The 24,287-nt window shown below is 31.7% G+C and overlaps 1 protein-coding gene across 1 annotated transcript; it reads left to right on the top strand.

The window, feature by feature from the left end:
* Positions 1-8,295: 8,295 nt before the first annotated feature.
* Positions 8,296-9,074, top strand: LOC107926776 (pathogenesis-related protein PR-4). The gene has a single exon (XM_016857704.2). It carries the CDS (start codon positions 8,335-8,337, stop codon positions 8,950-8,952), a length of 618 nt encoding a protein of 205 aa, XP_016713193.1. The 5' UTR covers positions 8,296-8,334; the 3' UTR covers positions 8,953-9,074.
* The last annotated feature ends 15,213 nt before the right edge of the window (positions 9,075-24,287 follow it).

The raw sequence follows: 24,287 nt of genomic DNA, 5'->3' as shown, positions 1-24,287 counted from the left end.
GCAATTTTTCACAAACGCCGCTATTTGTTTGGTTGCTTTTAGCGGCGCTTTTTTAAAAAACGCCACTAATTTTGGGGTTTTTGAAAAATTAAAATTTTTTTTCAACCCTCCTGTAGCAACAAATCAAAAGCAATCAAATCTAAACCAGCCAATAGCAATAAATATTTATATAATATTTCAAATTAAACGAATATTATAATATTAATATCAATATTTTATTATTTTCACAAAAATGTTAAAATGATAAAAATATTTATACAATACACTATGACGACGGAGGTTGGGAGTGCTGAAACATTTTCATCATACTCTGAAGCTGTTGTTGGAGTTCGTCGTACTTTCTGTTCTGCTCTGCTTCTCTCGCTGCAGCCTCTACTTCTCTGGATGCCGCATCAGCTTTAAGTTGTCGCTGGAGTTCTTCATATTTCTTTTGAACCTCTGCTTCTCTCGCTGCCGCATCCGCTTTAAGTTGTAGCTGGAGTTCTTCATATTTATTTTGAACCTCAACTGTGGTCGCTTGCATCTGAGCCATCTGGTCTTTTAACCTGTGAACTTCAGCTTGAGCCTGACTCCCCGAAGGCACGTATTGCTGCAAGCTGGATCCAAAATATTGGGTTGGGCTAACAAAAGATCCTTGAAATCGAACCCGGCCATACCTTTCAGGACCCATAACTTCAGTAATAATCCGGTTATCAATGTCTTCAAGATGAACAGAACTATCACTAGAAGCAATCGCTTCGTACTCCGCCTTTTTATTCTTTAGTTTCTCCTAATAAATAAATCACATATTTAAGAACACAATATATATGAAAAAAAAATGCAACACAAGTTAACAATAGTAGCATTACAAGCAATGAATTAAACTATTAGAAAATCGTATTAAATAAACGTTGGAGTTTATAGTTTTTGGTTCTTTTAATTTTATTTATTAATTCACATTATCTTGAAATATTTTAAAATAATTTAGTTATCTTTAAATATCATTTTTAAAACAACTATAATTTTTGTTCAAGACATTATTATTTGCTAAGTAAAGAGTCGATTTTGTTGAATGAAATTTGACAAAGAAATGAATTTCAAGTTTTTTACACGCAAAGACATTTTTAATTTCTATTTTGTGTTTTGCAAAGATTCTTAGTATGTATTGTTCATTTTTCTTTGGCAGTGTGTTATTGATTCCTCCACCCATAGCTGAGCCTCTTGTATTCATAGAATCATTGTAAGTTATTTTGCAATTAAATTCTTTAATTTTGTTTTACTATTATTGAGATTAGTATTAAAGAAATGTGACCCTTTTACTATGATTTAAAGATATGTAACACTTTAATATCTTCCACTAATGGCTCATCTGCCTTTAATGGTACAAAGTGAAAGGCGTAAAAAAATTGGTCTTGCATTGACAGAATGAATGAAAATCTGTATAGTTGTGAGTTAGTTCTTAGTTACATTGGGTGTCGTCCATAGCCTACATTCTTATAAACCAAGGATTAGATCATATATTTTAGATTTTTATACACAACAAGTGTAACACCCCTAACCCGCCTCCGTCGCCGGGTTAGGGTTATAAAGCATTACCGTTCAATTATAAATCATTTAACATTACAACATAAAATAAATTAAGTTTATTGTAAATTAATCATTCATATGCATTTTGTCCCTAAATCGATCATTCGAGGCTCGACTAATAGCTTAGAAGCAATTCGGGACTAATTTGAAACAAAATAGAAGTTTTAAGAAAAAGTTTCAAAATTTGGAAAATAAGGGCCACACGACTGTGTGACATCACCCCCGGCCGTGTAACATTCGAACAAGGGACATACGACCATGTCCAAGCCCGTATTCTCACCTGTGTAACTCACTGAGTTGCCTCACACGCTCATTTGTCAGGCCGTGTGCTAAGCTGTGTAACTCTCTGAGTTGCCACACACGCCTGTGTGACAGGTTGTATAACTCACTAACTTGAAATATTAAGAAACTTTTCAAATGACACATGGCCGTGTGACACCCGTGTCCTAGGTCGTGTGAACCCAAAATTTACCTAAAATCAAGCCATTTCAAAACCAATTCATACCTAACCATTCAAACCATTTGGGCACACATTTAAGGGATTCAAACATCATTCAAACACACATAAACATGCCATTTCAAACCTCCTAAATCACCTAACCAATATGCCATTCAAATCAACCACAATTGTATCAAAACATCAATTACCATAACATGCCAATATTGTCATTTTCCAAACATAATAACCTAGTTCAATTAACTACCACACATGACCATTTATAAGACATCAAAACATACCAAAAGAGCCTTATATACAAGCATTTGAAAATGACCAAAATGACATAACTTGGTGAAATGTTAAGGTTCTCCAAGCCAAACATAAACTTCAAGGCACATACATACCAAATCACCATTAACACATTCACAAAATACCATTAGTAAACAACCTATACAAGCCATTAATAACCTTGGCCAAAACATTCAAAAACTACCCCATTGGTTGTTTGATAGCATGATAGGTCTTCGACGAGCTTTCAATCGATCGAGCTTTCGATAATCTATAAAATAAAGGAAAGTAATTATATAAGCAATGAGGGCTTAGTAAGCTCGTATAAACTTAAACATAACTTAACCATTGCAAATGTCATAAGTTTATTATAAGCCTAATCAAGCATCATCAAGCTCACATGTTAGTAGGTTCATCAACATCACATATAAGTTCATTTATATCATAAGTAGATTTTATAAGATACATTATATATGCATCAACATTTTCATAAAGTCATGATTCAATCCATTTTCATACTTACCAATTTATTTCCTTTTCTTACGCGTTGAACCATCTAGAATTACATCAGATACTCGAGAAAGCTCATACATAGCGTGCCTTTACAATAACTGTAACATTTCCTTTACATCAATGCTAACACAAGCTGTGAAATGGGCCTGCTCACATGAGCGATGGGTCAGAATGTAAGCTACACGACACGAGCTATGGAGAATTTGCAACAAATGCAGGACCAACACCTGAAACATGAAATCCCTAATGACATGTCATTTTTATCCTAAGAATTTCAAATGTTCAATTGGGACTCGTTATCCGTCAATTCATCATAACATGGATACATTATATTCATAGATTCATTTATATTAAAACAACATATTAAACATTCAATTTAGCTAACATTAAATGATCACAGTTCATACGAACTTACCTCGATAATTAAGGCATAGAAGTAAAGTCGAACTAATCTTAAACTTTAGCTTTTCCTCGATTTAAGTCTGGTTGTGGTTTATCTGGATCTAAATAAATAATTCCATTCAATTAAGTACTTCTAGAATTCAATTTAATCCATAATTCATATTTATGCAAAATACAAAATTGCCCTTAATACTTTAGCTTTGTACAATCTGGTCCTTAAGCTCATAACTTGAATATAACTCATTTTAACCTAAATTCATGTTAACCAAATGTTACAGGGAGCCTTGAAACAACTCATAATTATCAACAATTCACAATAAATTCCATGGATTTAAACTTTTAACAATTTAATCCTTAATTACAATTTCACAAAAAAATCGCTTAACAAAACATGTTTGTTTTACAACCAAAACCAATAATCTATAAACTAATATCAAAACCTATTCAAAACATCCATGTTAAGCTAAAACGAACTCAAAAACATAAAAAATCACTAAAAACATACCATGCACCAAAATAAGCTTAGTCAAAACAAGCAATCAACAATGGAGTTTTTCCCCACTTAAATTGATGATGGAAGAAGAATAAAAAATTATACATGTTTTAATTTCTTTTGTTTTAAGCTTATTTACTAAATTACCATATTAACCTTATTACTACTTAAGAATTACATTAACATCTTGCCTATGCTCATCCACTAGCATTTATTATGGTATAATTACCATATAAATCCATTAACTTTCATTTCCATAGCCACTTAGCCTTTTTAACTAATAGAATTCAACTTTCACACCTTTTACGATTTAGTCCTTTTCACCTAATTAACCAATTAAACATCAAAATTTTAATACAACCTTAATAAAATCTCGTAAACATTAAATAAATATTAAAATAATAACTCATCAAAATTTTGGTCTCGAAACCACTGTTTCTAACATCATTAAAAATAGGCTGTTACAATGAGATTATGTGAAAAGACTTGTATATGCTAGTAACGAGACCTGTATTGAACAAGTTAGGATGAATAGAATTAGTTTTTTCAAACTATGTGAGATGTTACAAAATTTAGGAAGATTGAAGTCGTCAAGGAACATGCTTGTTGATGAGCAAGTGACAATGTTTTTACATATCATTTCTCATCACCTTAAAAATTGAGTTATCAAGCATAATTTTAATAGTTTCGGGGAAACCGTTAGCAAATCATTTCACAATGTTTTAAACATTGCCATATGCTTACAAGATGTGCTATTTAAAAAAGACAGAGCCAATTACAACTAATTCTAAAGACCCAAGGTGGAAATGGTTCAAGGTATTGTAGTGAGTTCCATATATAGCTCGTACATAATTTAATTGATTTAGATTTAAATATAGTATCCTAACCCGAGGTTTTATACATGTGATATAGAATTTTTTAGGTGTTTTAGATGGAACCCACGTCAAGATTAGAGTTCTAAAATTTGATAAACTTAGATATCGAACGCGAAAAGGTGACAGAGCAACAAATATGTTAAGTATTTGTACACCTGATATGCATTTTGTTTATATTCTTCTTGGTTGGGAAGGTTCTATTATTGATGGACGGGTTCTTCGGGATGCCATTAGTAGGAGACATGGACTAAAAGTTCTTCATGGTAAAGTGTAGAATTGGAGGAATTTGAATTAATTTTTAAGATAATACTTTTTTGGGAAAACTAGCCATGATAAATAGATTTTTTTATTTTTATAGATTATTATTATCTAGTTGATGTTGGTTATACAAAATGTGTGGGATTTCTTGCGCCTTTTAAACAACAAAGATACCATTTGAATTAGTGGTGTCAAGGTACCAGCCAAGAACTCTACAAGAATTTTTCAATATGAAACATGCTTCAACGCACAATATTATTCAAAGATGCTTTGGGTTATTAAAACATAGATGGGGGATAATTAGGAGTCCATCATTCTATCCTGTAAGTGTGCACAATAGAATCATTATTGCATGTTGTTAGCTCTATAATTTTATTTGAACCTATATGAGTCTTGATCCTATTGAAGCGAAGTTGGGAGAATGACTACCTAGTAATGTGATAGATGACTATGAATCGAATATCGTAAATATTCATCCTTCAGATACATTGGCTACTTGGAGGATGGAACTAGCCAATCAAATGTTCCATGAATGGTAAGTATCTAGAAATTAGTTAGGTTTATTAAAACATAGTAGAATGTTAATTTGTTTATATTGTTTCATGTATCTAGTTAATGAAACTTTGGTGTTGTTTGAATTGTCTTTATGTATTGTACTGGACTTGTTGCATTACAATTTCAATTTATTTACTTTATTCATCATGTGTTATAATTTTATAAAGTGTAAACCTTCTAATTCATAATATCGAACCTAATTTTAATTTGCATTTTTCTTAACATAGTTATGTCAACCTTTTCACAATCAAGTGTTTCTTCCCAAAATTCTCGAGGAACCAAAAAGAAATGGTTTCTAGAAGAAGATGTTACATTGGTGGCCTGTATGGTTGACTTGTACAATGTTGGAATCTATAACGCAAATACGGGATTCAAGACTGATTATTTAAATAAGCTGGAAAGAATGTTAGAAAAATTTTTACCTCATGCTATGTTGAAGGCTAAATATAATCTTGAATCAAGGATTAGGACATTGAAAAATGATTGGGCAATCATTTACCTCATGCTTAGTTGAAAAGACAATAGCGGCTTTGGTTGGGACGAGTATAGGCAGATGGTTGTTGTTGAAGATGCTGTGTGAAACTTATATATAAGTGTAAAAATTATTTATTATCTTTATTATCTTGTTTTGACCAAATTTATATCTATTGTGGATTCATTATTTTTTATAGGGTTATAAAGCAACCTAAGAATTCAGACATCACAATTTCCCTTATTATGACTAGCTTACTTCCACATATGCAAAAGATCGAGCCACTGGGAAAGATGCTTAAATAGTTGCAGATATTGTTGAAGAAATAAATGTTGAGGATATAGCTACTGCAAATAATCTTGAAAAAGGAAACAATTACCATAGATGCGAAGATGATGTTTCCTTGGATGAGATGGATGCCTCACCTACACAATCGCAATCGTCAAAGTCAAACTAAGATGGTTCCACATTTTCAAAGAAGAAAAAAAAATTTTGATGGAAGTGAACAAATTTCTACTTCAATTACTGATGATGCCATGTTATTGGGGGAAAAACATAAGGACTGTTGGCCTTGAATTAAATAGGAGCATTGCCTTCGAGAAAGTGCTTCAAGAAAGTGCTCAAAAATTATATCCGACCTTATATGAAGTAGAAGGATTAATTAAGGATGGGTGCTATCCTGTGTTGAGCAAAATTCCAGACCATCCAACGCAAATGCTCATTTTCTTTAGTCTACCTTCTTTTGTACGATTGAAATGGGTGAGAAGATTTCTTTCTAACCATTAAAAATCATGGTTGTGTTGTGATGTTTTCGTAACTTTTTGCATATGTAATATTTCGATGGTATAATGACGTGATAGAATGTCACATACTATTGTAACTTTTTGATGTTGTAAAATTTAACATATAGATTATGGCATATGTGCTAATGACATCATGTAACTTTTGTTAATGTATGAATATTATGTTTGAATGTAAAATATAATTCTCAAGCTATTTATTACTTCTAATCTTTTGGTTTTCAGTTTAGAAGATAATTTAATTATTTGCGTCGCTAGTGATAGTTAAATATGTATTACAGTTAAAAAAAAAATAAAGTAGGTTATATATTATTTTTATAATATTATATATTATGATTTTTATTAATTCATATTTTAATAATAATTATATTAAGAATGTTATTAAATTATATGTTATTTTATTAAATTGTATTTAATAATAATTATGTTAAAATGTGATTAAATTATTTATTATTTTTATTAAAATATATTTAATAATAATCTTATTAAAATTTAATAACAATAATAATCATCTACTTAAAAAAATTCTTCTAAGGGTACTTTGGTCATTTAAATCTTTTTTCTTATGTTATTACAACATCTATTCCATCCAACCAAATACAAAAATACTATTATAATTATATTCCATTCCATTGAATCAAACAATTGAACTACTGATCACAGCTCTATTTCATTACAGTCTTATTTCATTCACCCCAACCAAACGTGGTATAAATATTAAATAACCGTCAATCAATTTATTAATTTAGTGATAAAAGATTCCCGTTAGTTTAAAATCTTGATTGGCACATTAAATCTATAATTCAAATATCAACCACTCAATTCTTCCACTCTTTTTGAAGAATGATAGTGTTACTAAATTATTAATAAATTTATATTTTAGTTATTCAATTTTAAAAAGTTACAAAATAGTTATTAAATTAGTTGAAAGTTTTTATTTAAGTCACCAAGTTATTAAAATCATTGCTATATAGCTTTCTTTATTTGCACCGCTTGCACCAATCGAAAGCTCTCATTCTCCTTATCTTTTGTAGTTCAGTTTTTTTTTTATAAAATAACTTTGAATGTTACAAATCTGCGAACTAAAATCTAAACATATTTTTCTCCAATCTCCTACACTAATTTTCAAATCGACTAAAATCTTAGTAATGTTCTTCTACTCATTGATGGGTACTGATTTACCATACAAATCGTCAAATCGACAAATTGTCATTTAGAGCTTACTAATTGACTTTAAAAAGAAAAATTTAACAGTCCAATAAATTAAATAAAAACTTTCAAATAATTTAATAATCATTTTTTAACTTTCTAAACTTGAATAATCAAAATGTAAATTTTCTAATAATTTAATCTACGTAGTTTATCCAATAAAAACCATTAAGCACCTCACATGCTAATGAAAAAATGAACTGAGGCGGCTAATCTCTAAATTTGGCCTTATCTTCTTCATTAACATTTATTTGTAGCCGCCCCCCCCCCACATGCCTTGACAAAACACTCCCCAAACAATCACCATTCCATGATGTTATCTTAATATATATATAAAACATGACGTCTGCTAATCTGAGTTCTAAGGTCATTTTGGTAATAATAAGATGAACATAACTTAGTATAAAACCTTGACAAAATTATAAGCAGAGTATACTAAATCCACCCCTTCGAAAAAAGAAGAAATGTATAAAGCTAAGTTTGTGATGCTGTTTGTGTTTTTGGTTAGCTTAGTAGGAGCAACAATGGGCGAGCAATGCGGTCGGCAAGCTGGTGGGGCCTTATGCCCTAACAACCTATGTTGCAGCCAATATGGATGGTGTGGGAACACCGATGATTACTGTTCACCGGCAAAAAATTGCCAGAGCAATTGCAGAAGTGGCCCTCCTCCCCCTACAGGAGAAGGAGCGACTGTGAGATCTACTTACCATTTCTATAATCCAGACCAAAATGGATGGGATTTGATGGCAGTGAGTGCCTATTGCTCTACATGGGATGCTAACAAGCCATATTCATGGAGGAGTAAGTATGGTTGGACTGCCTTTTGTGGCTCCGTTGGTCCTTCTTTCCCGGCTGCTTGTGGGAGGTGCTTGAGGGTAAGAAACACAAGGACTGGAGCTCAAGAAATAGTGAGGATTGTAGACAGATGCAGCAATGGAGGGTTAGATTTGGATGTGGGAGTTTTCAACCGATTGGACACTGATGGAGTAGGTCATGCTCAAGGCCACCTTACTATTAGATATGATTTTGTTGATTGCGGCAATGGCTTCAATCCTTTACTTGCTTCAGTTATTGATAGTTAGCAATAAAACAGTTCTTGCTGTTGAATTATGTGCTACAAATGCCGAATAATGTGAGAGCATATGCTGCTGTTAATTTTGATGGCTGTCTTAATAAAATTTCTGGTGTTAATTGTTTGTTCTAAGGTATAAATAATTAAATTTCTGGTTTTTGTAATGTTGAAAAACAAAATATTTTGCATATAAATAAAATTAATATCTAAGTTTCAATCATACTCATCCTTTGAATTTTTGCGAGGTAGATTAATGAAAATCTTGCAAACTGGCAGCCATGATTTTCATTTATCTCAACTACCTCGCGAAAATTCAAAGGATCGCTTTTTCACATTAATAAAGTTTTGAAGATACGCTATCATTAAAATTGTATATTTTCCGATGCATCAAACATAAATCTTTTATAATAAATAAATAAAGGAATAAGTGGAAATTCACTTTTATTTTTCTTTAAGTAAACAACACCCATGCAGTATTTAGAAGAAAAAATATATATCTCAAATGAAGAAAGAAAAAGAAATTTAAAATTATTATTTGATTTGTATTTGAGGCATTGAGAATTTATAATTCAATATACATTAATGAATTTTAAAAACACATCATAAATAGATTAATGAACAATTTTTAAAATAATTAAAAATAAAATTATTATTATAATTTTAAGAGATGAGGATTGGTGCTAAAAAAAACATGGAACGCTACTTTTAGCCACATATTATTCCATAAAAAAATATTCTTTTATCATGTAATTTGGTAGGCTAATTTTCTTTTTTCGCATTAACAATATTTGTGACAAGAAATGTTTGTCGAGAAAATCACAAACAAAAATTTAATAAATTAAGATCTATCATGTTAGATCATCAAGAATAAATCAAGAATAAAATTAAATGCGGAAGCATACCTCTGAACCCGTTGTTAGAAATTGCCCAAAAGATTTTGATCTTCCAAGAAAATAGTTTTTTATAACTCTATGATAGGGATAGAAAAGAAATACGAGATATATCAATTTCTTTGGAACTATTACCTCTTTTAAAAATAACTAATCATTAAATCAATTTTGGGCATTTTTAATTTGGCCCCTCATCAACTTATAAATTCTACTTGTGATATCTACACATTATTTCCATGCCATTTTAATACCTATGACACTTATAACATAATTAGTCACTTAAATTTGTGTCACACTTTATAATGGAACTATACATTATATATATGTGCCAATAATTGAGGATTTTAATCCAACAATCTCCCACTTGGGCAACATATGTTTCCTGATAAATGTACAACCTTATGAGCTCAAAATTTTCTATTATATAACAAGTTTTCTATAACAATCTCGTCCATCAACTATATCCATATAGGATCAAAGCATTTTTTGTCATATTAATCATGACTAAACTCATTAATGGTCACATATACAAATATAATCAAATGAAATAGATCAATCATGGATGTGTATAATGGAAATTACATGAAATGTGAGTCAAACATGTCTATTTCTAACTGGTTCTCCTTAACTTAAGTGATGTCAGTATCAAAATAACAAAACAGAGTGAATAAATTGAGTACTTCATTTCTGATAAAAAAATCTAATACATAAATGTCTAAAATCAAACATAAATAAAATAAAATACAAACTCCCACTAAACCATGATGTCCTCAAATAATATAACACCCAATATGCTCTATGGATATTTGTCCACTTTGCACTCTCTCATTCACAACTAGGAACTTTATGTCTATATGCTTTGACTTAATTGAGCTCCTGCTGTTGTTAGAATACATTACTGCTAACTTATTGTCACAAAATAATTTGAGTGATATTTAAATGTGCAACCCAGTGACAGTTTCGCAACCGTATTCCATGGTTTGATGCCTCTTAGTATGCTACAAACTCTGCTTCCATGGTGGAATAAGCTACAAGTGTCTGTTTGACACTTTTCTAGGATATAGCTTCTCCAGCTAATAGATAAATATAGTCTGATGTAGTTTTCCTACAATCTTGGCACCCAACAAAATTAGAATCAGAATACCTTACAACCTCCAAATAATCTGATCTCTTATAAGTGAGCATGTAATTTTTTCTTTAAAGATACCTCATAACCCTCTTGACTACTATCCAATGGTCCATACTAGAGTTGCTTAAACATTTGCCTAACATCTCAACAACGTATGCAATATCCAGACACATACATACTTGAGCATACATTAGACTCTCAACAATTTATGCATAGGGAATCTTTTGCATTTCCTGAATTTCAAGGTTACTTTTAGGACATTGAGTTAGATTAAATTTATTCCTTTAGCAATAGAGGTGTCACTTGGTCTACAACCTTATATGTCAAACCTTTTAAGTACCTTATCGATATAGCTCTTTTGTGACAATCCAAGAATACCCTAAGATATGTCTCGAAGTATCTGAATTCCTAAAATAAAAGAGGCATCCCCAAGATATTTCATCTCAAAATGCTTAGATAAAAACCTCTTGGTTTCGTGCAATAAGCCTATACCATTAGTGATAAGAAAAATGTCATCGACAAGAGAACCAAGAATATATATTTACTCCCACTGAATTTATGAAACACATAATCATCAACAATATTCATCTCAAAATCGAACAAGACAATTACTTGATGAAACTTGCGGTACTATTAACGAGAAGCTTGTTTGAGCCCATAGATGGATTTTGTTAATTTGCAAACCATATTCTTTGGGTCTCTTGACTCAAACTTTACTGGTTGCACCATATAAATTGTTTATTCAATATCACCATTGAGAAACACAGTCTTAACAACCATTTGATGTAACTTAAGATCAAGATGAGTAACAAACTTCATGATTACTCTGAAAGAGTCTGTCAATAAAACTAGAGAGAAAATTTTTGTAAAATCAATTTTTTTCTGAGTGTATCCCTTAGCTACAAGACACGCCTTATACCTCTCCACATTACCATTTGCATATCTCTTGGTTTTAAATATCCATTTACAACCAATTGGTTTTGCATTTCAGGTAATGGGACAAGTTCACAAACTTTATTGTCTTGTATAGACTATTGCTCTTCTTGCATGACATTAATCTACTTTTGAGAATTAGAACTTTTCATGGCATGACGAAAGTTGGTTGGATCATCTTTCATCATTCCATTGTCATCCTCATCTTCTTGGAGAAATACAACATAATCATTTGAAAAAACATTTCTCCTCTCTTTCGTGAACCTCCTTAATGGCATTTATTCTTAAGGTTGTTGAGTTTGTTCTTTTGGAACAATTACCTCATCTTGAATAGGGAGTTGTTCAACATTATCTTGTTGAGGTTCTAAATTAATTTCTTGATCAATGATAGGTATGGGAAACTAAACATAGTCAAAAGTGATAGCAGGAACTGAGTTAAAATCTAATTCCTCCTCAAAAGCAATGTCTCTAACCTTATTTCTCCCTCCAAACTCAACATCTTTAAAAAATGTTACAGTTCCCATCTCAAAAATATTCCTAATTGTGGGATCATAAAACTTATAGCCCCTAAATTGCTCAAAATAACCAATAAAGTAGTTTCTCACTATTTTGGAGTCCAATTTCTTTTTATGTGGCCTATAAAGCTTTGTCTTAGCTGGACATCTCCAAATGTGAAAGTGCTTTAGACTAGGCTTTCGACTTGTCAAAATCTCATAAGGTGTTTTTGCAGCTACTTTAATGGGTACTCTATTTAGAATGTAAACTACTATCTTTAATGCTTCTCCCTAGAGGGACTAAGGTAAGGTAGAATAAGCAATCATGCTCCTTATCATATCCTTAAAAGTCCTATTTTTTCTTTCAACTACACCATTCATACTAGGTGATTTTGGCATGGTGTACTGTGGGACAATATTGCATTCTTCTAGAAATTTCACAAATGGTCTTGGATGTTGTTCACTTGAGCCATCATATATTTCGTAGTACTCACCACCACGATCAAATCTGACATTCTTAATCCTTTTGTTGAGTTGATTCTCAATTTCAGCTTTATAAGCTTTGAACATGTCCAGAGATTGAGATTTCTCTTGAATGAGATATAGGCACCCATAATGTGAGTAGTCGTCTATGAATGTTATGAAATATTGTTGAACACTTTAGGATGTCATAGAGAATGACCCACAAATATTAGTATGAATTAATTCTAAGACGTATGAAGATCTATTGGCACCCAATTTATTGGTTTTGGTCTATTTTTCCATGATGCAATCGACATAGACATCAAAGCCTATGAAGTCAAGGGACTCTAAAAAGCCATCAGACACATGGTGCTCAACTTTACCTTTTTATATATGACCTAAGAGCGCGCTTATGCCATAATGATGTCAAAATTTCCTTATTTAATTTGTGTTTAATACCATATGATTTTGCATACAAGGTTTCATTATAGGATGCAACTGAATCTAACAAATAAAACTTGTCATAAGCATTTAAATTACTAGTTCCAACAATATTAGAATGTAAAGGAAAACTAAACTGATATTTCCAAATAAACAAAAAATATCCAAATTTGTCTAATAAAGAAGTAAAAACTAAATTTTGTCTAAAAGACGGTACTACAAGAGTGTCTTTTAAATCTAAATAAAAACCAATTCCTATTAACAACCTAAAATGCCCAATTGCTTCCATTTCCATCAATTTTTCGTTACCACGAAAATGTGTCTTTCACCATCACATGGCTTTCGGTAGTTTAGACAACCCTACATAGAAACCCTTATCTGAGTAGTACCACCAGAATCTATCCACCAAGTGTTTCTGGGTACTAAAGTTAAATTAACCTCATAATAAACCAAATTAATAATTATATCTTTCTTTGCACGCTAGGCGTGATACTTGGCACATTCTTTCTTCATGTGTCTAGACTTGTTACAAAAGAAACAACCCTATGTAACTTGCTATTGTTTCTTTTGAGCTGGACATTTAGCTACTTCATTATGATATTTTCTTTTCTTGCCCTTGTCTTTAGAGGCACTGGCCAAATGAGCACTTTTAGACTTATTATGCTTCAAACTTTCTTCCTCTTGTAATGAGAAATGAGCTCATTTAGAGTCTATTTTCCCTTTTGATAGTTGTAACTAATTTTGAATTGATTAAACTATGTAGGAAATGATACCAAAACCATAAGAACAAGCGATTCCTCAAAAAGCTTAATCTTAAGCACATTAAGTCTTGAAGCAACATGGAACATCTCTATAATGTACTCCCTCGCATTTCCTTGATCATTATACTTCATAGACATTAAATAAGTTGTGATGTCATCTCAACTATTTTTGGCAAAATGTTTCTCAATTTTGTCAAGGAAACCTTTGGCTTGAGTAATCTCTCCAGATTCTATGGCCTTAAAGGCTTTTGGAATGTTGTGCTTCTTGATCATTAGACTCATGCGGTTTGAACAATCCCACCTCTCAAAATCCCTTATAGCATCATGAGTGCTTACTGAAGTGAGAGGTGTAGCTTGTTCTTCCCTTAATGCATGTTTAATCGAAATCATAAAAGAAATTCAACCAAATTGGTATATAAAGGCACTATACACATGTTTTAATTAACCTATTTTTTTACTCAACAAGATCCAAAGTTGTATAATCAATATAAATTCATGAGTTTCAATCGATATTCATCAACCCAAAATTTTAATATAAATAACCAAAACCTAAAAACTTCAATATGAATCTCAAACATCAATATATATAATCAAAATATCAAATCAAAATATCAAACCCATGAAATTTCATGAACCAATCATTCCAAGAAGAATAGAAACTTAATCAATTCCCAATTATTAGACATAACGAGGCTCGGATACCACTTGTTAGAACAATAAAAATCTGATATAAAACTTAATAAACCAAGACCTTTCATGTTAGATCATCAAGAAAAACACTAAATACGGAAGCGTATCTAAATCTATTGTTGGAGATTGCCTAGAAGGTTCTGATCTTCCAAGAAAATACTTTTTCTCTTAAGAAAAAAATATGAGATATATATTTCTTGGGGACCACTATCTCTTTTAAAAATAACTGATTATTAAATCAGTTTTGGGTATTTTAATTTGGCCCTTCATCAAATTATAAATATTACTTATGGTATCTACACATTATTCCATGACACTTTAATACCTATGACATTTATAACATAATTGGTTACATAATTTGTATCACACTTTATAATAACATTATACATTATATATATATATGCCCATAATTGAGGATTTTAATCCAACAAAAAAAATCAGATATGACTAAATATATAAATTTTAAGAACAATAAAGTTAAGTGTAATCCATATAAAAAATAAATTTGAGAGTAATCCTACAAAGTTGTAAGGAAACTTTGCTATAATATAAGGATCCTGTTAAGAGTTTTGTTGATATAAAATGTTTTACCTAGAACTCTAAGAGTCATTAGTAGATGTTTGAGAGCATTTTAAAGATATTTGAAAGTGTTTTCATTAAGAGAGTTGAGTGTTTGAAGGCAATCATGAAGATAAAAGGAGTTAATATAAGAGAGCTTAGAGTATGTTTGTCTAGACAAGTGTCTTACATTGTAAGGTTAGTGGTAAGATCATTGAATGCTGATAGTAGGATCATGAAGTGTACTACTAGAATACAATCTAATTACACATGTAAAGTTAACAAAGATGCTAGAGTTGTGTAACTCAAATTTTAAGAGATTGCTTGCAAGTCAAGTTAAACAAAATATATTTTCTTTCTAGAATATTTAGTAGTATAATATATTTAGCATTTATTAGCATAATATATTTTACATTTATTAGAATTAGGCTTTTCAGCCTATAAAAATATGTAGTCGAAACTCCTCTTGTATCATTAAAATTCGAAATTAGTAAATTTTCTCCTCTTCTACATGTGGTTTTTTTCCAAAAGGGTTTCCACATAAAATTTGTGTGTTCTATTTTTTCTTTACGATCATTCTACATTGTCATTATCGACGTTCAGTTTTAACAAATTGGTATTAGAGCTTTTTCAACTTTCTTGTTTCGATCACAGTAATGACGATAATGAAGTATGATATTTTGCTATTGGATTGTAACACCAAATTCTCATTATGGCAGATAAAGATGTAGGCATTTCTTGCGTAAATGGATTTGAAGGATGCCTTGCTATGGTAAGATAAGATGCCTTCGACATTGGCAGAGAAAGAGAAGAAATGTAAAGATCGAAAGGCTTTAACATAATTACATTTGCATTTGTCAAATGAAATTCTACAGGACGTTGAAGGAGAAGACCACCATTACGTTATGGCAAAGCTGCAGCAACTATGCATGTCGAAAATCCTAACTAGCAAGTTTCATATGAAGTAACGCCTTTATGCTCATCGTTTGGAGGAAGGTGCATTTATGTACGAACACTTAACTGTGTTTAAAGAAATTATCTTGGACCTAGAGGCCATAGAGGTTCAGTACAATAAAGAAGATTTAAGGTTAATTCCACTTTGTTCATTGCCCCCATCTTATTTAACCTTTAGAGATACGATTTTTTATAACCACAAATATCTCACAATTGATTAATTCTATGCTTTATTAGCATCATATGACAAGATGAAACATCTTGTGCCTGGATCCAACTATCAGGAAGAGAGTCTTATTGTTTGTGGGAGACAAGATCTAAGGGTAGATCAAGATCTTCAAACACTGTAACTTCTGCAAGAAGAAAGGGTCAATTAAGTCTGAGTGTTATAAGTTGCAAAATAAGATCAAAAGGGAGGCGATGAATCAAAAGGGAAAACAACCAGAATAATCCAGTGAAGTTGATGTTGTAGAAGACTATAGCAATGGTGAACTCCTAGTTGCTTCTGCCAACAACTGTAAAGTGAGTGAGGACTGGATCATTGATTCTGGATGCACTTTCCATATGGTCCTAATCGGGATTGGTTTACAACTTATGAAACAACATCTGAAGGTGTTGTTTTGATGAAAAATAATGCTTCGTGTAAAATCGTAGGTGTTGGAATGATTAAAGTTAAAATGTTTGACTAAGTTGTCAGAACACGTAGTGACGTTTGACATGTCCTAGATTTGAAGATAATTTTGATTTCGTTGAGTACTTTTGAATCAAAAGGGTAGAAATACATAGCTGAAACTAGGGTTCTGAATATTTCCAAAGGTTCCCTTATTTTGATGAAAGGGTAGAGAAAATTGTCAAGTTATATTTTACGGGGTTCTGCTGTTGCTAATGATACAGTCGTCGCTTCCTCTTCCTTGTCAAATGATGATGTTATTGGACTTTGGCATATGCGTCTAGGGCATATGAGTGAGCACAACATGGTAGAATTGAGAAAAAGAGGATTTTTTGATGGGCAAGGCATTAGTAAACTAAAGTTCTATGAGCACTGTATTTTTGGGAATAAACAGAGAGTTCAATTCACTAGAGGAATCCATAACACGAAGGGAATGCTGGATTATATTCATTCTGATCTTTGGGGGCCATCTAGAGTGCCTTTAAGGGGTGGCACTAGTTATATGTTGACACTTATTGATGACTTTTCCAGAAAAGTTTGGGTGTTCTTCCTAAAGTAGAAAAGTTATGTATTTTCTGCATTCAAGGCTTGGAAAACTATGATCGAGAAGCAGACATGAAAATAGATAAAACACCTCTGCACAGATAATGGCTTGAAGTTCTGTTTTGATGAGTTTAATGACTTGTGTAAATCAGAAGGGATCGTGAGACACTTGATAGTTCATCATACTCCATACCAAAATGGTATTATAGAACGGATGAATAAAACTATCATGGAAAAGGTTTGATGTATATTATCTAATGCTAGTTTGCTGAAGTTGTTTTGGGCTAAAGCAACCTCTATTACATGTTTTTTTATTAACTGGTCTCCGTCCATGGCCATTGAGAAAAAGACTCCACAAAAAGTATGGTCTGGTAATCCTGCTGAAGATTTTTGGGTGTCCTGCATATGCTTATATTGATAATGAAAAATTGGAACCTAAATCTATTAAATGTATTTTTCTTGGTTATAAGGCTGGTGCTAAAGGATATAAGTTATGGTGTCCTAAAAATAGAAAAGTTGTGATTAGTAGAGATGTTATTTTTTATGAAACTGCTATGCTACCTAACTTACCTCTTAAAGACTTTTCCAATAAAGACTAGCAAAGTACAGGCACACATGTGAAGCAGGTGTAGCTATAGATTAATCCAGAATCTACAACAAAGTCGACTCCTCATGTTAATATAGAAACCTAGAGTAGAATTGCTTATTCACCACAATATTCTATTGTCAAGAATAGACCTGGAAGAGAAATTAAATATCCAAAGAGGTACACCGAGGCTGATCTAGTTGCTTATTATTTAAACGTGTTGAAGATATATATGCAAATCAAGAGTCATCTACTTATTCTGAGGCAGTTAGCTGTGAAGATTCAGGAAAGTGGATGTTTGTTACGTAAGAAAATATGTAATCACTCCATAAGAACAGAACGTAGGATCTAGTAAAGTTTCTTAAGGGTAAAAAGGTTGTTTGTTGTAAATGGGTGTTCAAGAAGAAAGAAGGGACCCTAGGAATAGAAAAACCCAGATATAAAGCAAGGCTGGCTGCAAAAGATTATAGTCAAATTTTAGGTGTAGACTTCACAGATGTGTTTTCTCTAGTTATGAAGCATTGTTTGATTTGAGCCTTACTTGGTATTGTAGCCATGTATGATTTGGAGCTTGGGCAGTTAGATGTAAAAACAATATTTTTACATGGAGAACTTGAGGAAGATATTTACATGCAACAACCAGAAGGTTTTATAGTCTCAAAAAAGGAGGACTATGTTTGTTTGTTGAAAAAAAATCCCTTTTATGGCTTGAAATAGTCACCAAGACAATGGTATAAGAGGTTTGATTCTTTTATGACTACTCATAATTTTAGAAAAGGTAGCTTTGACAGTTGTGCTTATTTTAAGAAAAAAACATTGATGGTTCTTTTGTTTATCTACTCCTATATGTTGATGACATGTTGATAGTAGCCAAAGATGAAAGAGAGATAAGAAATGTCAAAACCCAGCTTAGTAGAGAATTTGAGATGAAGGATTTGGCAGCAACAAAGTAGATACTTGGGATGGGAATCCTCAGAGATAGAAATCATGTACATTGTACCTAAGTCAGAAAAGGTACATTGAGAAAGTTCCTTACAGGTTCAATATGCAGAATGCCAAGCCTATCAGTACTCCATTAGCAACCCACTTTAGACTTTCATCGACTTGTCTCCACAATCAGATGAAGAGATTGACTACATGTCACATGTTCCATATTCCAGTATAGTGGGATCTCTCCTGTATGCTACGGTTTGCTCAAGTCCAGATTCATCATATGCAGTTAGTGCAGTTAGTTGATACATGGCAAATCCCGATAAAGAACACTGGAAAATAGTTCAGTGAATTTTTAGATACTTACGAGGTATTGCTAATGTTTGCTTACAGTTTGGAAGAACTAGAGATGGAGTCATTGGGTATGTTGATTCTGATTTTGCTAGAGACCTTGATAAAAGAAAATCTCTCACCGGGTATGTCTTTACTATTAGAGATTGCGCAATCAGTTGGAAAGCCGCTTTGCAAACTACAGTTGCTTTGTCTACTACTGAAGCTGAGTACATGTCCATTACAGAGGCTTGTAAAGAAGTTATTTGGTTAAAGGGACTCTTTGGTGAACTTTGTAAAGACCTTCAGATCAATATAGTGTTTTGTGATAGTTAGAGTTCCATCTTCCTTACGGAGGATCAAATATTTCGTGAGAGAACAAAACACATTTGGTATCATTTTGTGCATGATATTATTGCTCGTTGTGATATTATTATGAGAAAAGTTAGTACTCACGATAATCTTGCAGATATGATGACTAAGTCACTTCCTATAACCAAGTTCAAGCATTGCTTGGACTTGGCTGGTGTTCATTGTTCAAGATAAACCCTTAAGGGGTTTCATGAAAGAGGTGGAGAACTTATTTGTTGAGAATTCGTGTCAAGGTGAAGATTGTTAGAGTTGTGTGACCCAAATTCTAAGAGATTGCTTGCAGTTCAAGATAAATAAAATATATTTTCTTTCTAAAAGATTTAGTAGTATAATATATTTAGCATTTAGAATTTGGATTTGGATTTTTCAACCTATAAATAGATGTAGTCGAAACTCCTCTTGTATCATTCGAATTCGACATTAGTGAATTTTCTTCTCCTCTGCCTGTGGTTTATCTCGAAAGGGTTTCCACATAAAATCTATACGTTCTATTTTTTTTTCTTTGTAGTCTTTCTACATTGTCATTATCAACATTCAATTTTTAACAGTAGACTTATGATATACTTCATTAAATATGATATGAGAAAGCTATGCGTAGACCTTGATGTGATTTAATGACAGCCCATGTGGTAAGAATATAAGACTTTATTTTTTCATAATTGGTTTCTGCCGATGCGTAGGGAGGAAATATGTTGACAATAGCTCTTATAGAATTATTTGAAGTCCTTGATAGTGATAAAGCTAGTGGTGTTGATATTATAAGCTTAGCTTAAGTCTTTTTGTTTTTTTCTTCATAAAAAAAAATGTCTCCAAGTAAAAGAAAAAGCGAGAAGGAAGAAAATAAAATAAAAACTATTAAAGTGTGTAGGTTTGATGCACTGGAAATATATAATTTTAAACATTATTAATGAATTAAAAAATACACATTATTAATAAAATTTTTACATCATTATTAAACAATTATATTAAAATAAATAAATGGCTGAGATCAAAGAATTTTCCTTTTACAATAAAACCTTTCTTTTCTTTCACAATTTCCACGACAAACATTAGAAAATCCCCCTTTCCTTTTCCAGTTTCAACTGCATAGCAAAGTAATAAATTTTTCTACAATAAAACTTTCAAGCTCTCTTTCAGTTTATCCAATTCTGATTTCATTACCCATTGCCTTTGATGAATCAAATTTCTTTTTATTTTTATTTTCTCTTTTGCGTTGAATAATCAATCAAATCTACTGCCAAAAAAAATCATGCATGACACATTTGGACTACTGCTAAAATTGAGGTTTGTTCATGAGGATGAATCGCATAAATTGTTCTGATATGACCAAAGTTTATTATCAATTGCTATGCCTTTGTTTTGTTTGAAGGTCGATAGTTTGTCGTTCCCCCTTTGTATTATCAAATAAAGGCCGCAAGTCACCTACCAAAAGGATATTAGGCACAAAAATTAAATTAAGAAAGAAAGCTGTCAAAAAAGATATTCAGCAAAACACAAATAAATTCAAGAGCCAAAGCTAAGAAATAACAAGTTTACAATGAAACAATAAAACCTAGGTCTACACATTAAACCCAAAAATTTAGAACATTTTTATATCTATTTATATTTATATTAATTGCTTTACTAATTTAGTGTCATATTACATCAACCATGCACCATACAATTATAAAATTATTAAAACATTCTTTCATATACAAATTTTTATGAGGATATTTTTTTTATTTTTTCTATATAATAAATCAATAAAAATTTGATTATAATAAAATTTGGACTCAAAACACCATGTACAATTAAAATTTAAATTTATCATTATAACTAAACCATCACTCAAAGGGCAAAATTAGAATGCTTAAAGCTATGGTCTACTAATAGCACATTTTTACTCTGCTTCTAGTAACATGTTTTTATTCTGCTTCTAATAGCACATTTTTTTAGGAAAAGTGGGTTTCTTTGGTTACGGTTTTCCTCCTTGAAGTGAGGTGTGAATGACACGATGTACGGTGACAGAAGCGATATGAAGGGTGAGATGGCGGCTTTGTCTATTGATGGTGGGGGGATAAGGCTTGGCAGGTTGATTTGGACGAGGAAGCGAATGAGAGGGGAATCCATGTGTTATGGGTAGCTTCCTGACTGCAAGCGTGATTCGGTTCCAAGCTATGCGCACTACCCTAGCCAATCTATGGCATCCACTTGGGGGAATGATGATTAAAGATCTAGGGAAAAAGTGGTTTCTCTTCAAGTTTTAATATGAGATTGACATGGACAGATTCTTGGAGGGGAGTCCTCGGACTTTTAATAATCATTTGTTGATCTTCCATAGATTAAAGGTGGGGGAAGATCTGTTGTTGGTACCGTTGTTTTGGGTGGATTTTTAGATCCAAGTTAATGATCTTCTAGCGAGTTTGATGTTTGAGAGGATGGTGAAGCAAGTTGGAGATTTTCTTGGGCAATTTTTAGATTATGATGCTAAGCCTATTAGTTTGAGTTATTGTAGCTATATGAGATTCAAAGTACGGATTCATGTAAGGAACCCGCGGAAGAGAAGGAAGAAGATTGTTTTGGATAACAAAATTGGTATGTATGCTCGGTTCCAATATGAAAGAATATCAGTTTTTTGTTTTTTTGTATGGTCAATTGGGACATTTGAGAGATTTTGCTAACCAGAATTATTCACGGAAGAGAAGAATTGGCATTTGAATGGGATCTCTCAATTAAAACAGTTCCAAGATAAGCAATAGTGGCGTCAAGTTGTTGGTTACGTGAAGATGGGGAGGGTCTGCAGCTTGGTCATATGGAAAAATCGATCAGTGGTAATGAGGAGGATGGGCAGGGTGTTGAGTATGCCATGTATTTCAGTCAAATTTGAAAAATAATCTTCTAATTAAATTTTGTTTTGTTTCAGTCGAACTCTGATTAGTCTAGATTATTTACCTACGAATTTTATTATTTAATCTACGAATTTAGCCTATAAATAATCTTCTAGTTAAACTTTTGGAGAATTCTGTGTTTATGTTTTTCGGGTTATTTGTATTCGGGTTTTGTGGTTTAGTTTTTATCTTCATCTTTTGTACTCTTCGTTCTTTTGCCAATATAGTAAAATTATCTTTTTTTGTGATTTTTTATCCTCTTTGGAGGGATTTTTCCACATTAAATTTGTTTGTTCAATTTTTCAATTTATTCCTTTATTTTTTATTTATCCGTTACTTAATCAGGTCGATCCCCAATAAGTTGTATCAGAGCTAGTTTAATTTTCATAGATCAGCCCATTCAGAGATGACAGTAACAATGTTTGACATTGAGAAGTTCGATGATGTAACAAATTTCAATCTGTGGCAAGTTCAAATGATGGCAATTCTAGTTTAGACCGGCCTGAAAATGGTCATTACTGAGAAAAAGGCTAAGAATTTAGATTAGACAGAATGGGAAGAGCTTGATGAAAAGACATTTTCCGCAATCCAGTTGTACCTCACGAGTAGTGTAATATCATATTTTTTTAGTGGTATAAAAAATATTGGTTTCGGGACCACAATTTTGATATGAGAGGTCATGTTTATTAATTAAGTAATTTTTATATAGTTACATTAGGGTCGTATTATAATTTGGTTAAGAAATTTTAACGTTTGGATAGCTAATTAGTAAAAAGGATTAAATTGTAAACATTAAGAAAAGTTAGTTGCTATTACTAAATTGGGTTAAATAGCTTTAGTAATTTAATTTGGTGGCCTTAAATGGTAATTAGACCACCACTATCTATGATGGACGGTAATGGGTATTAAGTTAGCTTAAATGAATATTTTATTAAAGGACAAAAGGTAAATTAATAAATAAAACTTAAGAAAAATGATAAAATAATGCTATCATCTTCCTTAGTGCAATGTTTCACCGAAAATTAAAGAAGGAACCACCATTTTTATCAAGCTTGAGGTTCGGTTATATTCATAGCTTGCATGTAAGTAATTTCCAACCCGTTTTTGTGATTTTTATGTTTTTGGAATTGTTGCAACTACATCCAATTAAACCATAGCTTCGTTTTTGAAACTGCCCAATATTTTTTATGTTACCATTGATGAGTTCTTGATGTTTTTGATGTTAAATAATATATTTGAACTATTAGTTGTTAATTATGAGTAATTTATAAAGTGGTTTTGTTAGTTTTTGAGTAAAGGTTTAAATTGATTAAATATTTAAAGTTTCATGGAAAGTACATAATTAGTGAATAATGGTGGTTTGCCCTAGTTTAGAATGAAATTTGGTTAGCCTTGGGAAGTTGTAAAATTGGTTAATTTGGAAATTTTGAGTATAGGGGCTAAATTATGATAAATGTAAAAGTTTGAGGAAAATGTGTAATTAATGAAAAGTTAAGGGTCATATGCATTAAATTGAGTGTGAAATATATGTGAATTTAATAGATTGTATTTAATTATTATTTTAGATCAAGATTTGAATAAAAAAGACAATAATCGTGGAAAAAAATTTTGCAGAGTAGTGCCTAGTGTGAAATCAAAAGTGGATAGTAGGTAAGTTCATAGTATAAAAGAATTATATTATACAAAATTTAGTATTGATTTTGTTTTGTGTTAGTTAATTTATATTGAAGATGAA

Source organism: Gossypium hirsutum, chromosome D11 (genome assembly GCF_007990345.1).
Source record: "Gossypium hirsutum isolate 1008001.06 chromosome D11, Gossypium_hirsutum_v2.1, whole genome shotgun sequence".
Lineage (NCBI taxonomy): Eukaryota > Viridiplantae > Streptophyta > Magnoliopsida > Malvales > Malvaceae > Gossypium > Gossypium hirsutum.
The sequence above is the reverse complement of the archived record's forward strand: the minus strand, read 5'-3'. Positions and strand labels throughout refer to the sequence as shown.